At 33.9% G+C, this 16626-nt stretch overlaps 2 protein-coding genes across 5 annotated transcripts in view; both read left to right on the top strand.

Annotated features, from left to right (window-relative positions):
- LOC131167642 (uncharacterized) overlaps window positions 1–8118 on the top strand; it is a 36206-nt gene extending 28088 nt beyond the window's left edge. For 2 of the 4 annotated variants that reach the window (XM_058126436.1, XM_058126438.1), the window contains exon 15: window positions 1484–2081. In XM_058126436.1, coding sequence (XP_057982419.1) covers window positions 1484–1582 — 99 coding nt within the window. In that variant the 3' untranslated portion in view covers window positions 1583–2081. Of the gene's footprint in view, window positions 1–1178; window positions 2082–7904 lie in introns of those variants that run through there. The other 2 variants (XR_009140125.1, XM_058126437.1) reach the window with 2 other exon arrangements.
- Window positions 8119–10797: 2679 nt separating this feature from the next.
- Window positions 10798–15332, top strand: LOC131167641 (adenylosuccinate synthetase 2, chloroplastic). The gene is made up of 4 exons (XM_058126434.1): window positions 10798–11258; window positions 12707–13399; window positions 13773–14084; window positions 14828–15332. Exons 1-4 carry the CDS (start codon window positions 10935–10937, stop codon window positions 14996–14998), a joined length of 1500 nt encoding a protein of 499 aa, XP_057982417.1. The 5' UTR covers window positions 10798–10934; the 3' UTR covers window positions 14999–15332.
- The last annotated feature ends 1294 nt before the right edge of the window (window positions 15333–16626 follow it).

Below are 16626 nucleotides of genomic sequence, written 5' to 3'. Positions count from 1 at the left end.
TGTGAGGTCAGTGTCTTTTTTGCCAAACCTCAGGGGAGGTTAGTGTCTTGTCCTAACCATTAACACTCCCCTTCAAGCTGGAACATATATATCATATGCACCTAGCTTGTTACAAATGAATTTAACTTGAGCATCCCACCCTGTCGAAAGGCTTTATTGAATAAATCAGCAAGCTGTAAATTAGACTTCACACTAGTGGTTGTAATGAACTTCTGCACAAGTTTTTCTTGAACAAAGTGGTGATCAACTTCGATGTGTTTTGTTTGCCCATAGAAGACTGGGTTGGAGGTAGTATGAATAGCATCTTGGTTATCTCATGTCAACTTCACAGTCTGAGAAGGTGGAAAACCCAGTTCTTCCAACATTTTCTTCAACCAAACAAGTTTACATGTAATGTGAGCCATGGTCCTATAATCTGACTCAGCACTTAGTTTGGGCCCCACAAACATTGCCAATCAGCGTCCAACTGAAATCTTATCACTAGAGGTCCTATGATGTGTGAGGGTGCGTGTGAGGATCTGTGGGGGGTGGGGGGCAGATTGACAATGTCTGTGGGTGGCTATGGTGTTGGTTTTGCAAAATCTATTGGGGATTTTGTGTTCCTAAACTTGTAGTATTGTCGAGGAAATTTCCAGCGAATGCTGTGGCTTCTGGCTGCTGCTGGCTTTTTTTCAGGCCTATGGTGGTGCTGGAAATTCTCCTTAGACATGCAGTGGATTTAGGGTTTTATGCTTTGGTCCTGAGGGTGGCTGTGGCAAATAGGGCAAAATTGTGCTCTGATACAACTATGTTGAGGAATTGGGTAAAATTGAAGACCTAAACGTAACGATTGGTCTTTCCATCTAATGATGCTAAATGACCAAAATAATCATTAACAGCTCATATTGCATCTATTAGCTTTTATAAATCCTGCTACACAAATGCTGCAAAAATAAGGAAATACCTGAAAAGAAATCCTAAAAAGATTAAACTTCAAGCTTGTTCCAAAATCCTGAAATGCGAAACATTTCTGTAGCCTTTGAAGCTCATATTGCATTAGTTGTCTTGTTCTATTTATTGCTGTGATTCCTCCTTGAAAAAGTTATTCCAGTTCTCAAAAGTGATGACTTGATTTATTGAAAAAGTTGCAAATCTTACATGCTCACTTATTTTTGTCTCACATATTTTTGTCGGCTCAGATGGGTGTGTGGACTGGCCCTGAATTTTGAGAAAAATATAATCAGAAAATATCTTGGATAGTTCTTCGTCTACTTTAAACTAACTTCAGGAATTAGAAAGCCACTACAGAGGTACACTGAACAGATTCTTTAAAATCGTATTTCTGTGCCATTTTGAATGTGATGCTACGTATGTAGGCAATCTATTCTGCTGTTTCTGCTTTGTGAGAAAATTTATATGTTTTGCATGTAAAATCATGTACTTGTATGCATATATAATATCAAACAGCTAGCTGACGATTTTGAACTTGAGCTGTCTTTACAAGGTTTTGCACTACAAGTTGCATAACGATCCTTGGAGGCAACATCTTGTCCAGCGGAATAAAGAGTTTGGTTTGCCACAAGAATGCTTGATAAGAAATTAAGAACTTATTGAAGAGCAATAATTAAGCATTAAGCTAGTCTAACAAAATTGCTACTACTGAAGGGCTATGAGGTTGGAACAAGCAGATAATAGCTACCCTATTTTTCGCTTTTGAGAGAACTCACATGTTTGAATGGAACACCATCCTCAGAAGCTATTGTGAAGGCCAGTTGATAAGCATGTCAATCTCAACCCATTTTTTTGTACCAGATGAAGGTGCACAGCATGCAGGTATTCTTTTCATCATCACAACATGGTTGTAGAATGAATATTTTCATTTTCCATATTTCTCCTCAGTTATGCCTGTGGAAAAAAAAATAAAAGTGGTGAAAAAAAAAAAATCTCTTTTTGTGTCTTGTTTATGGTAGAATTCCATGTGTTACCATAGAGAGGCAGAATTTTGAGCTGTTATACTGGTGCTGGTGAGAGTGTGTTGTACCAATAGACAATTAACGACCTGTTGACTCCAAACTGTTGAAGAGATTTGTTTTCATTGTATAGATTTATCATGTTTCTCCATAAAAACCACAATAACCTTTTGAAATGTCCAAGGAATGTGCTTCACTTAATCAATCATCTTACTCCAGGGAAAGAGAGTGAGGAAAGATGAAGAAACTGACAAGTGAAAACTTTTATTTTCGTTTGTTTGGTAAGCTAGAAAGTTATGGATGAAAGAGATGGATAGGAGACTTTTCTTCCCTTCCAAAATTAGTCCTGCCAGAAGTTGGTGAAACATAAGAGATTTGGCCATCAAATTGACTAATTGAGTGATTACTGATAACCACCACTCATTCTGCCATTTTTCTTCTCTGCCAAACAATATGAGTGAAATGAAAGTACACTTCCTTTCCTTCTTTCCCTCCTCTTGTACCCTTTTCCTTCTTGCCAAACAGAGCAGTATTTCCACTTTGCACAGCAAGCAATTTTGTTGTAAAGCACAATGTCCATGCAACTGAATGGTGTGAAGATCCATCTGTATCTTCTAGGAAATTGTTTTTCAACGACATCTTTTTCCAGCAAAATTTCTCTGGAAATTTCACTTCAATTGAAAGACAGGTTTTCAGTTTTTGTGAATATAGACAGGATTCATTACAATTTATATTACATTTTGTTTAAATCTAAGGTATGAATCCCAAAGATAGAATTTGAGTATCGATGACCACAACTTGTACAAAACTTCGACTCTAATATACCTCATTTGAAAAGAGATGATGGATGAAGAGAGATCTCTGAAATATTTCCTATGATAGAGTCTGTCCAATGCCATATAGGCATGTATAGGTGGATTATATTAATATGGTTTAGGATTTTTTGTATATTCTTTTTTGTTTTGTTTGTTTTTGTTTTTGTTTTGTTCTTCCTTTTTTTTTTTTTTTTGCGTTCAATCATGTAAAATTAAGAGAAGTGCTATATAGACTAATGATTTGTTTGGTTGTCAAGAATGGAATGGGATTAAGATTGGATTCCACTCCAAACCTATTTCCAAACATTGAGAAGTGGCAATGTCTTAGGCTACAACGAACATATATACACTTAAACAATAGATGAGCCTTGTATGATTCACATGAATTTGGTTGTGCAAGGTTGTTATTGGTGGACAAAAAAAATTCTTCATTAGGGCCAAAAAAATTTCTTTATCTAATATTTGGTACATAGAAATGTAATTAAATTGAAATTAGTTTTATATTTCTTGGCACGAGATCCAAAAATCACTTATTTATTTTATATGTATTTACATAAGGGCAAGTAATTCTTTTATTTTTTTTTCCCATGGTCATTATAATATTTTGAGTGAAAGGCAACTTTTTAAATTACTAAATACTTTCCATTCTTTTCGAAATTGAAGTGGGAGCGCTTTTCTCCATTGTTGCCACTTGTCAAGTATAGATGAATTCCGAGTAATGTGTCTAAACTTGTATACCAATTGTCTTTATATTTTAGAAGCTTCGAGGTCAAAAAATCGTAAAAGTTGCAGAGCTTCTATCTAATGGCTTCCATATATTTATATGATAAATATCTTATATGCGAGATCAAGAATCCATTAATTATATGATGTTATATTAATGTTTGAATCGATTAAGATGGTATGAAACTTGCCCAATGCCCAATTTAGATTAATATATATTGTTAAATTGTGCAAGTTTGGACTGATACTTCAATAGGGATGGCAATCGAATAACAAGATTGATTTGTTCATCTTATATGGTTTATAGAGTCTGGCATAACTTGTTATTTGTCCTATATGTTAGGTTAGATCACCTAATTACTATCATCTAAACTAACTTAAGGTTGTTTTGAAAAATGTCGATGTTTAATTGATTTGTAGTAAGAAGTACAGTTATGGGGAGAGAAGATATTAGCATCTCTATGCACTCGTTACTTAACTCTGACTAATCATCAAATCAAATTGATAATGTTAATTTTTTTTTCGTAATATTACTCTTCCTTTTTATTATTGAGGCCCTTTGCCTTGCTCATGATAGCTCAGTTAGGCATTCAAAAGATTTTCTTACCTTAGGAAAACTTAGGGAACTGCATCCTCTTTTGAGTGTTGTTGAATTCATTTCAAATGGTTTATGAGAGAAATAAAAGACATGAAAATACAATAACTAAAATTATGTACTTCACCAAGGAAAAACACATTTCCAACATAAATATGTCCATGAGTAGATAAAAGCATGAAAGTCTTGCAGAGAAAATTTTGCTTTTATTGAATTATTTAGTTTTTTTTTTTTACATTTTTCAATAATTTCTACAATTCTATTTGATTTCTTTTTTATTTTTTTAATAAAAAAACCTTGATAGTAGTATTAAAAAATAAAAGAAAATGATCCCAAAGAATAAGTCTTATAATATATTTTTAATAATAACATATGAAGAATTTTTCTTGATATTTTCTCTCTAAGAATAATAATAATAATAACAATAATAGTGTAAAAAAGAAACAATACTATCTCTAGGTCCACTACTAATAGTATGCCTAATAATAATGATTAATAATAATTATAACGATAGTATTTATTATTATTATTATTATTATTGTGAAAAAGAAGAAAGGGGTCGGGTGAGTTTGTGTCTAAAGAGTCTAAGTTTGGTGATAGAAGAAAAGAGTTTAGAAAATTATGTGATTTTGAGGCGTGAATAATTTGCTATTGTGATATTATTTCCCACTTAAATAAGTTTATTAAAGGAAAATTATGCAAATCACGGGAAAATATTAGGTATATCGGGTGTATACACTTGATCTATCATGATTTTGTCATGTGTACAAAAAGTTGTCTATTTAGTTAATATATGCATATGATAGAATCGTATTAGATTTAGTGTATACACCCAATGTATCTAATAATTTATCTCATTGGAAATTTACAGACAACAAACTTGAAGATTTCTCTTCAGAGCTTCTCTTGGAACAATGTATTTGACAATGAAAGAAAATAGAAGAGGAAGAGTAAAACGAATTTTGATTTCGATGATAAACTTAAGATTATACTTGGTAAAACAGATGAAAATCTATAAATTTGAATTGAATCGGAGCCGCTTAAATTGACTCATAATCTATTCGTACATTAAATGAGTTGAATATGGTTTGAAATATTTTTATTTAGCTCTAACCAAGTTGGTTTGCGAGTTTTGAATTTTATTTGATAAATATCTACCAATCTGTTAACAATTAATGCCTAAATTCATAGATAATTCCATATCTTCATACTTATTAGACATCAACCTAATTAGCTAAGATTTAGTCTACACTCCTAAATCTTGCATTATTGTATGTGATTTTGGGTCCGTCATGCCGCCACTCAAACTCAAACCCAAATATTCAATACTTATGATCAAAATGAAAGACTTAAATTCATGGTTAAAAAAATTATAAATTTGTAATTGGTTATTAAATGTTTAACAATTTATCAAATTATAATATTAAAAATAACTTCAATTATTATGTCATGAAATAAATTGTTCATCGGATGGTAAATAAAATTTTACCTAAGATGAGAATGATGGATTATTCGCCATTTATCATGGATTATCCGATTCAAACCGTTATAAATCTGCCACTTAATTTAGTCGGATATGGATTGTAATTTTCTTATCCAATAATTTGCCTAACCGTCACAAATTATCTTACTTAATCCACTTTGTTAGGTTTACTTGAGATAAAGACTTCTTATTTATGGTCCTATGGACACAACCCTTTAATGTTATCTTGAAAGGCATCAACAAGTAAGAATGAGTATCGGGGGTTCAATTCCAGGTAGATATACTCACGGAGTCAACGGTACCTGTGGATGGTGAGAATTTACTCTGTGAGCCAGCAAGGATCGTGGATGGTGAGAGTTCGCTTTGTGAGCCAACGGGAACCATGGATGGTGAGAGTTCTCAGTGAGCTAGCGAGGACTGTGAATGGTAATGGAGATATGTCCCAGGAGTCGGGTTGGCCGAACGTCCAACCGATACACAGAAGTCGTGTCCACATCCAGACTTTACCCTGATTAGCGAGACCTGGAGGCGGAGGACACTGATCCGTAGGTTTGGTGATGCACCAGGGGGTCTGAAGGGCTCGTTGGTGGTTGGAGTTCTTATGTAATAATAAAAAAAAGGTTATTAACTATGACTATTGAACAATCATATTATTTTAAATTTAATTATTAAATCCAAAAAAATAATTTCAAATATAAGACCATGATGAGCGAGCTTATAAGTTTGCAGTATCTATCATGAGGGGAAATGCAAAATTTTTTTGAGAAATATTGCAAAGAAACTCGGATGTGAGTGCAATAATCTTAAACACTATCAAAACCCCAGATAAAGAAATCACCATTATAGCAAATTTCCTCAAACAAGAGTTTGTAGGATATTCGATGGTGGATAGGGGGGATGAATTAGTAAAGAAAGCTAGAATGGCAATCACGAAAATTCAAATATGTGATATGTGTTATTTTGAAGAATACCTTTGTAAGAACCCGAACTGTGACATATGGAATAAATAAATAAGAGAAGGGTAAAACGGTAAATTGAGCAGGTATGGAATAAATAAATAAGAGAAGGGTAAAACGGTAAATTGAGCAGGCTTCGTCGACGAAGTCAGAGTTCGTCGACGAAGGCCCTTCTATTCTTCAGTGACGAAATGTAGGTGCTCGTCGACAAGGAGAAGCCGAGAGGTTTCGAGAAATCCAAAAATCTCAGGCTCGTTGACGAGGCCACCGTTTCGTTGGCCGAGTCAAAGGTGTTATAAATATCCATTTGGTTGCTTCTTAGCTAAGTAAGCAAGTTTCTCTCCATCTCTCTATAAGAAACTCGAACCCCACTCTCTCTCTCTCTAGATTTCTTCGCCGTACGTTGTTAGAATCGACGATCCGACATTACTACGAGGATTAGGGAAGGTTTCTCTTCAAGATTTGTGGAACGGATCTTCGTTTTGAGCGTTTTCAGGTTTTGACCCAAAATCGAGGAAAATGCTCAGTTTTCATTTCCGTTTTGGAAGTTCTGTAGGAAATGAAATTGTAAGTATGTTTTGTAGTGTGATTTATAGGTTTTGGGAACTCGGTTCACTATTTAGGAGCCGTAGAGTTCGGGTTTTGGATTTTTGGGAAAATGTAAGGGGATTCTGTTTATATCGGTTACTTTCGAAATCAAATCCAGTAGAACTGTAGTTCACGGTCCTGTGTGTGTTTTGACTACTCATTTAGGGGAATCTAACGAGTGAAAATTACGAGATTTTCATGTTACAGTTTCAAAAAAAAAGGGGGCATTGAGTTGCATATCTGGTTTTGTTGGAAAACCGTGGATATATTGTGATATATATGCGTTATGGGGATAGTCGTGCCTTGACTTGTTTAAACTGTATTTTGGAAAATCATGATTTTTAGATTACCAAATAAGTGTGGAATGAATTGTTATATGAACATGCATGAATTGTGTTTTGATGAAATGAGATAGGAATGGGGTTTCGCATTGTTCCAGGCTTTGATGTCCGGCTTTTGCTGAAGAGTGCATAATACCACTAGATCAACCGGTTTTTACCGAAGGGTGTGAAAACACCAGATCTGCACCGGTTCAACGCTGTGGGGCTTATGCTATGACAGGTTATCGGGGGCACTGGCTTTTGCCGAAGGATGTGAAATACCACCAGACAGTCCGATTTCGGCCGAAGGGTGTGACGACACCAGATCGTATTGCTTTGTATCGTTGGTATACTATAACTGTATTGAACTGTGTATGTTTTATGTCATGATAATACTCATATGCCACACATCGATATAACCTGATTCTTCCTTACTGAGAGGTGTCTCATTCCTATCGTACGTACATGTTTTCAGGTCCTTCGAGTAACTGGAACTAGCGTCCTTGTGTTGGGAGTATAGTGGTCGGTGTACTGCGTGAAGTACTTGTGTAAGTACTAGGACTATATTGGGTTGTCTTTTGGGTTTTGATTGGCACACGGGTTTACGTTTTGTATTATGGAGCTTAGACTCTTTTTGTAAAGATTCTAGTATGGTACAATGGATGTATAGAAAGAACATTTTTCACTGTGTATATGTCATGTATGTGAATGTGTATAGGGTGTACTGGAACCCCACGGGATCGAACCCTCATTCATTATTGTATCATTGGTTGTTTTTGTATGATATAGGGACATGTTAGTTTACTAATTTACCCCTGAGTCCCATTACTGGGTTCGGGGCGTGACAACCTTTGTGAGTTTCAATACTAGTATTATTAATTAGGCCCCTAGGACCAAGCATATGTTATTCTTTAGTAAAGATTCATTTCTTAAAATGACGATTGTTTCAGCTTAAGAGAATACCTTCAACCACGAGTGAGTTTTTATTTTTTTGAAAATTTTTGTATTTTTCTTTGAAAGAACGCTTTAACTCATGCATAAAAAAAATAACTTCAAATTAAAAATGAAATTTAGGGAGGCCACCAAAGTTTGAGAAGAACAAAAACCTAAATAAATAAAAAAATTCTCAATTTTCACATTGAGTGAGAGAAGGAAAATTTATTATACAACTTTATTCTAAAATTTTATAGATTTTAGGGTAAAAGACATTAACTGTGTATCTCTCCTTTCAAAGATGATTTTCCCTAATCTATTATTATTATTATTATTATTATTATTATTATTATTATTACAAGTATTGGGGGAGGCTCTTTTTTTTTTTTGTCAAAACTTTAAAAAGGTTTATAAGATTTCTAAAATCTAAAATGAGGTTTGCATTTTTTTTTTTGGTCAATTTTTAGGAAATAATTTATAAAACTTTTTTGTAATTTCAAGAAAGTTTATTTTTTTCACCAAAACTTATGAGTAGTTCAACTTCTTTTGCCTCAAAAAAATTTATGCATATAGTGAAGTATAAAGAAGGTCCAACATGTAGATGGTGAGTCCATAGGGAAGGTCGAGTACGTGGTTTATCTCCTCTTTTTGCAATGGTTGAGGGCTTCAAGTCATCTATGCGACGCATTTAGTCGCCTAAGATCTATATTAGTATTTACTTTGTTTTGTTGATATGTCTTTATTCATTTAGGCCGATTAGAAACTCAGAAAATTTTAAGAAAAAAAAAATAAAAATATAAAGGAATACTCATTTTCATATTTGGTTATTAAGGAAAATAAAAAAGAAAAAAAAACACTGAACATATAAACAATAATTTGATTTTACACATGATTAATATTTCATTTTTTTAAATTTTTAATCATATTAAAACAAATTTTTATTTTTGATAGTATTTAATAGAGAAAGAAAATATAAGAGAAAATGAGTTTCTTTATTATTTTTCTTTATTTTCTTTTTTCACATAATATCCTTAATTCAAACAGACTCTTATTATTTGTGATTATGATGATGGGTAAGGATTATGAGTCTGTCCTCAAGGAGGCTTTAAGTAGATACCTTTTAAAAAGAAATATTAATAAATGCTAGATCACTAATTTGGAAGGTGCACTCTATTATTGAATTTTAAAAACTTAAATTAGAAAAAAAAAGATTGTGGTCATGCTAAGGCCTTCTTGGCTACCGTAACCATTTTATATACTCTTGAGAAAATTAATTTGTGAAGTAGATGTTGGATTAAAAATAATTTAATAAATATAGCATTGAATTAATTAAATTAAATTGTTATTGTTAAGGGATATCTAAGTTGTTAAACAAGCAATAAATTTATTATAATGGCCTATACAATTTACGATTTATATATTTATTAGATTTTATAAAAAAGAAAACACAATTTTGAATGTCTGCGTCCCAATACATAAATTAATTGCATGTTTTTTAGAAACTAAATAAATTGGTCAATTTTAATTTTTATTCTTCACTCACGATTCAATGCATCTTCGTGTTGACAATGCATTTATCTTTTATCTTTATATTATAAATTTATAATAATTATATATGTAAAAAGAAAACAAATGGAATATCTATAACCTCCAAAATTCAATCCTAGTTTTTGTTATTTTAAATTAAAATAAAATAAAATAAGAAGAATCAATCAAAGCTTTTTTTTTTTTTAACAATTAAGTAGACAAATAATTAATATATCTCATTCACTTTCTTTACTTTAATGAGTGTAATATCTTTTGTTTTAAAAGATATTTTAAATAGGTCATTTAAGTTCGTACTCTTTATTATAAATCACATGCATCGGGTCTGATTTGTCATACAAATTTGTAATGTTTTTGAGACTAATATTTTTCTTTTAGTCATTTATTTAAGTATGAATTAAATGAATAGATTGAATAAGGGATTGCATTTATAGTTTATTTATGTTATACTTTAAATTATTTAATATAATAAGTAAAATTAGGTTGTCAAAGATTCGGTACATTGCACATGCCTCTATTAGTATTTTAAAAAATAAAATTTTATTTTAATAGGATAAAAATTATAAAGTTAAATCTTGGTGTATATTAAATTGAAATTTTATTAGTTAATTTCTAATATATTTATTTTCCTTAAACACATTTTTACAGAAAAAAATTATTATTATTATTTTTTATTTTTTTCTTTCTTCAATATTTTTTCAAGTTTCAATTCTATCCTGAATAAGAAATTTAGAAAATAGGGAAAAATATTATTATATTTTTTTACACATATTTTAAAATTTTGAAAATAAAAATAGTTTTTTATAATTATTTTGGAAACCAAAATCGTGACTAGGGAGCACAGCTTCGATAAAATCGTGCTTTATAAATTCGATCTCTTCAGCTTTCTCGAGAGCAGCATTTCCTGCTTTTGTAATTGACAGGTTCTGTCTCCGCCCACTCTCCTGGAGGCTGCTGCTCAGTGCGGCTACTCAGCCAAGCTTATCTCTCCTCAGCACTCCTCTCTCTCTCTCTCTCTCTCTCTAGGATGGCCATGAATCTATCAACCCTGACGATGGAGGCAAATCCTAGTTGGGCAGCTCAAAGGAGCAGCTTTAATGGCGGAGGAATGCCGGTAATTCAGAGATCTCGACTTCCCCATACTCGGAGGGTCGTCGTTTGCTCTGTGAAGTCGGCCGCATCATCCTCCCAAATGGTCGTCGCGGCGGAGAAGGCGGCTGCTGAGGCGCAAAGTCGAATCGGGTCGCTGAGTCAGGTGGCGGCTGTGTTGGGTTGTCAATGGGGCGACGAAGGCAAAGGGAAGCTCGTCGACATCTTGGCCAAGCACTTCGACATCGTCGCTCGCTGTCAGGTATTTATTACATATCTTCACTCTATTTTGTTGTGCGAGAAGTCTCGATTAGGGTTAATGGGTTCTTTGTGAATTTTCTTTATTTTTGAGAGGTGTTTAGTGGTAAAATTTTTCTCTTGAATAATTTTGATTTTCTATTTTGCAAATAAGTAGAAAAGAAGGATTCTTGCGATTGAAATGGCACTAGCCTACGGGTTCTTCCCCTGTGATTGAAATGAAGATCGTGTTTGAATTAAAATTAGTCCATGTAACTAAGCAAGGATATTTTAAGATTTCTCTGATTAATCCATTCGGCAATTTATTTTGAGAATTTGGAGTTAGTTGACCGATCTTTTTGGGTCTGTTTCACTGAATTCACTCTGCTTTTATTAGTGCTGCCGGGTACACGAGTGGTAAATTTGAATGAGTTAGACCTGTCACTGAATTTGTGGATCATGAACAGGAGTTTATTAGTTTAGCTTGATTATGTTTGCAATTAATGGATATTTTTCCGTCATTGTGTATAATCATGACAGAGGTACAAATAGTCTTCCCAAATTCGTGATTGATTATAGTGCCTAATCATTCTTCTGCAGCACACAATTAGTCCAGGGCTCTGTTATGGTGGTACCTTTCCTTTGAAATTGTATTTTTGTGGATGTATTTTTGGGAGCACTATAAATTTGTTTTGAGATTGTTCAAGTGGCATCAAAGATTCAAGATGTATTTGTCATGCACACACATACATAAATTCATGTTTGAATATTATTCTTAATCAATTCCTCTCATCGAAAGAAGAGTGAGCATGGCCATATAAATACATAGCTACAATGTTTGGGCCTTTTTTGCATGTCAAAAATGGCTGCAAGACAAATCCGACAATAAAAAATAAACCCCTCTGCCCTATATAGAAGCTGTCTAATATAAGCAATTAAAAAATGAAATAGTGCATTTATGATCCTTATATGAACAACATAATATATGGTGGTCTCATTGTCCATTTCCTGATTTTGATGAATCTGCATATTGCCATAAACCAAGTTATACCGACATTGTAGCACATACAATGCAGAGTCATGACATGTACGTGAAATTTTCATGATCTGAAATATGATACTGTCAATGTAAACAACCTAGCACATAATGTGCTAGTGCTTCCCTTTCAGAATAAAGAAAACAGCTAGTTCATATGCTAATTTTAGGAAACAGCTTTATTTTTTGACAAGTGGTTCAAGAGCATATTTGGACTTTACATTCATCAGAAAGCAGCTCAGTTCCATTTTGACTGCTCCAACCTGACCCCTGAGTAACATGGGGTTCTGAGGACATATTTGAAAGCCTCATTTATTTTGCATTACTTAGCTGAGGTTGTTTGCAGATGGCTCAATTCAATGTTTTAATAAATACTCCATAAATCTGTGAATTGTGTATCTTTTTTGCTCGGTGCTTTCAATTTTACTTGATGGCAGGGTGGAGCTAATGCTGGACACACTATCTACAATGCAGAAGGCAAGAAGTTTGCTCTTCACCTTGTTCCTTCAGGTATTCTTAATGAGGACACCTTATGTGTTATTGGAAATGGAGTTGTGGTGCATCTACCTGGACTATTTAAGGAAATTGATGGCCTTGAATCCAATGGGATCTCCTGTAAGGGAAGGATTTTGGTGTCTGATCGTGCTCACTTGTTATTTGATTTCCATCAAGTAGTGGATGGGCTTAGAGAATCTGAGCTTGCTAATTCTTTCATTGGAACTACGAAGAGAGGCATTGGACCTTGTTACTCAAACAAGGTGATCCGGAATGGGATAAGAGTGAGTGATCTGAGACATATGGATGTTTTCCCCCAGAAGCTTGATCTTTTATTATCAGACGCAGCTTCAAGATTTCAAGGTTTTAACTGTGGCCCGGACATGCTCAGGGAAGAAGTTGAGAAGTACAAGAGATATGCTGAAAGATTGGAACCCTTCATCGCTGATACTGTGCATGTCATGCATGAATCCATCTCTCAAAAAAAGAAGATTTTGGTTGAAGGTGGTCAAGCTACTATGTTAGATATTGATTTTGGAACTTACCCATTTGTAACATCTTCTAGCCCATCAGCGGGTGGGATCTGCACTGGTCTCGGCATTGCTCCTAGAGCCCTGGGTGATTTAATTGGAGTGGTAAGTGGACACCTAATATACCTGTGTATTTTGGTGTTACTTTTTGTTTTCTTTAGGATCTTCGTCTCTTTTTATTTATTTTTGAGATCATTCTTAACTTTTTCATTGAGGTGAAAGCTGTAAACTAGAGATGGCATTTTATTTTGTTTTCTGAAGGAATCATTCTCTTGTAAGAAGTTATTGTATGGGAAACTTGGTTGAGAAGCACCTGTGGTGATTGATCAATAATCAGTAGGTTGCCCAATTATTGTGTTTCTGAGAAGCATTTATGCCAGGATTTTAAGAATGCATTTTTAAGTTACTAGGTTGTGTTAACACAAGAAGCAAATTTGACATGACCAGTTGAGGATCTTACACAAACATTTCTTGGCAGGTTAAAGCTTACACTACAAGAGTTGGGTCAGGTCCTTTCCCAACAGAAATCTTGGGTAAAGGTGGTGATGTTCTTAGGTTTGCTGGACAGGAGTTTGGCACAACTACTGGCCGTCCACGACGTTGTGGCTGGCTGGATGTGGTTGCACTGAAGTACTGTTGTCAGATTAATGGATTTTCGTCTTTGAATCTCACCAAACTTGATGTTTTGTCGGATCTTCCTGAAATTCAGTTGGGGGTTTCATACAAGCAGATAGATGGTACTCCAATTAAATCGTTCCCTTCAGATCTTCGCGTTCTTGAGCAATTAAAGGCAAGTCTTTTCACCTCCAAACATTCATTTAATTTTAGGGCCTTGTTGCTTGTTTAATAGATTCTGTTAGCTTAGCTGTGTTTTGGGTTCGATGTGAAATGGTGTTCCTGCTATTAACTAAATTAGATGCCTTGTTATCTGTACAATATGAGCACCTAGGTAACAGAGGCCATATGCTGGCCATTCAATTTTGTCATTGCTTGGTATAGTTAAGGCAGTCGTCGTATCAATGATAAGGTTGCACTTTTGTGACTGGTTGGTTATGGGTTTGAGTCCAAGGGAACGGCCTCTCTGCATAAAAGCAGGGGAATAAAGCTCAGTACACTGTGATGATCCCGCTTACCCTTTGCAAAGCGGAAAGCCCTATGGCCCAGGGATGCCCTTTACTTGCACTGGCCATAATTGCTATTTACCATATGAGAACCTCGGTCATATATGCATGCATGATTGCAGAGTAACACATTTACGTCCATATTAAAATTCCAACATTGATATTCTATATAATTATAATTGAACTTTTTCTTCTGCAATGGAATTTTTTTTTTTTTTTTTTCAATTTGTCATGTCATGAATAACTTCATTACTGCTGATGCAATGATGCCATATTTAGATACCCTCATTTCCCAACTTTTTAGTAGATGCAGATATTCATCTCCAAGTAGTATCCTAGCTGTCCAGGACCCTATTAATGTGAGTTTATGGAGAGTTATCCTTGATTATTTTGTTATTTGATGCATCTTCAGGTGGAATATGAAGTTCTGCCTGGGTGGCAGAGTGATATTTCTTCCATCAGAAACTACTCCGACCTTCCGAAGGCCGCACGTCAATATGTGGAGAGGATAGAAGAACTTGTTGGTATACCCATCAATTACATTGGTGTTGGGCCTGGACGGGATGCCCTTATATTCAAATAGTTTTTTTTGTTAAATATAAAATTTATCGTCGGATGTTCTTGAGTGATTCTCATAACATGGGAGGCAAGGTGAAAGCTTCTGGTCTTTAGAAGAATCATACCCCCCTCCCCCCCTAAAGAAGATGTGGGACCATTTTTTTCTTATAGGAAATTATCAATCTGTTTTGTAGGCTGGTGATGTAACAATTATGGATTCTCCTACCATGGAAGCTGGATATTTTGATATTTATAATTGTTTTGAGCTGTTTTGGGGATTTTGATTTCCTCTATTATGAGTCTGCAGATCATGTGGCATTTTGATATCCTATAATTTGGATGAATTGGATGCTTTGATACCTCTCTCTCTCTCCTTCCTTTTGTGGGCTCATCTGCATTTTTCATTTGTTTAGAACCTAATACTGTAATTTGTCATTTGGCATACTATTTAGTTGAAAATTGCCATTCTTCATGGGAAGGGGGCATTAGGTCGTGTATCCCTTCCCCTTTCTAGTGGAGTAATGCTAGTATGCTACACGCCACAAGTTTGGGTTTGGGATCATTATGGGCTTACGTGATAGCAGGAGACTGATTGCATCCTTATTAAGGTTTCACCTGCTACATTCAGTCTCCTTCTATATCGTGGATTCATGATGTCCGAGGCCCGGCTCGGAACTCCTACCATCATTGTTTCTAGTGATGCTCCTACTCACCCCCTTCTGTCACTGTGAGGACTATGGAATTGCATTGCTGTTATTAGTTCTTTTCTATGATTTTCTATGGTAGTTTAAATTTTTATATGATGTTTGATTTTATATTTTGCTTATTTTATTTTCAATTTTGTTATACTTTTTTTCATTACCTTCTATGTTTCAATTCACCTTTATATATTCCAGTATGTATTTCTTGTGCATCTGTTTCCATTACAAAGTTTGAATGATTATTTTACCCTAAATTTTGATGCCTATATTATTTCTTTGGGTAAAAGATATTGACCTTCCTAAATTTACTAAAAAGATAGGAACCTTCCCCGAGATTCCAAAAATTTCATTAACCTTTCCTCATGTTTTATGAACTTCTTTTTGAGATTTTTTAAGGGAGATTTTTAGATTTTTTTAAAATCTCAGAGGAAGTTATTGAAAATTTTGAAACCTCAAAATTGGTTAGTGTCTTTTTCTTAAACTTCATATTATTGTATTTCTTTACACGCTTTTTTATGTGTTAGAAGGGTGAAAACTTGTTTGAATAGCTTTTCTCTTTTCTCTTAATCAATATGTTTCACTATCTAATAAAATGTGAATTACATAATCACTAATTACACATTTCTTCCTGAAATGTGCAAAAATATTTCCACGCCTTCTCTTGTGAAAAAAGTAAAAATAAAAATAAAAATTATGGTAAAAAATAGATTAGCACATCTACAAGAACTCCAAGAGTAAAGAGAAAATGAGTAGGGAAATGCATTTAGGGTAATTATGTACAGTTTTTAGAGTCATTTTATTGTTCACTTAAATTTTTATTAATTTTTAAAAATATTTACTAATTTTTAATTTTAAAGATAAGTTAATTTTTAAATTTCGTCAAAACTATATGACAAAAATAGAATGATGGAATATTTAAAACTTTTTACTAAGCAAATATTACTTCTTTGTT

The sequence above is a fragment of the Malania oleifera genome, chromosome 11 (assembly GCF_029873635.1).
Source record: "Malania oleifera isolate guangnan ecotype guangnan chromosome 11, ASM2987363v1, whole genome shotgun sequence".
NCBI classification, from domain to species: domain Eukaryota; kingdom Viridiplantae; phylum Streptophyta; class Magnoliopsida; order Santalales; family Ximeniaceae; genus Malania; species Malania oleifera.
Note: the sequence above shows the minus strand (reverse complement) of the source record. Positions and strands in the feature narration are given on the sequence as shown.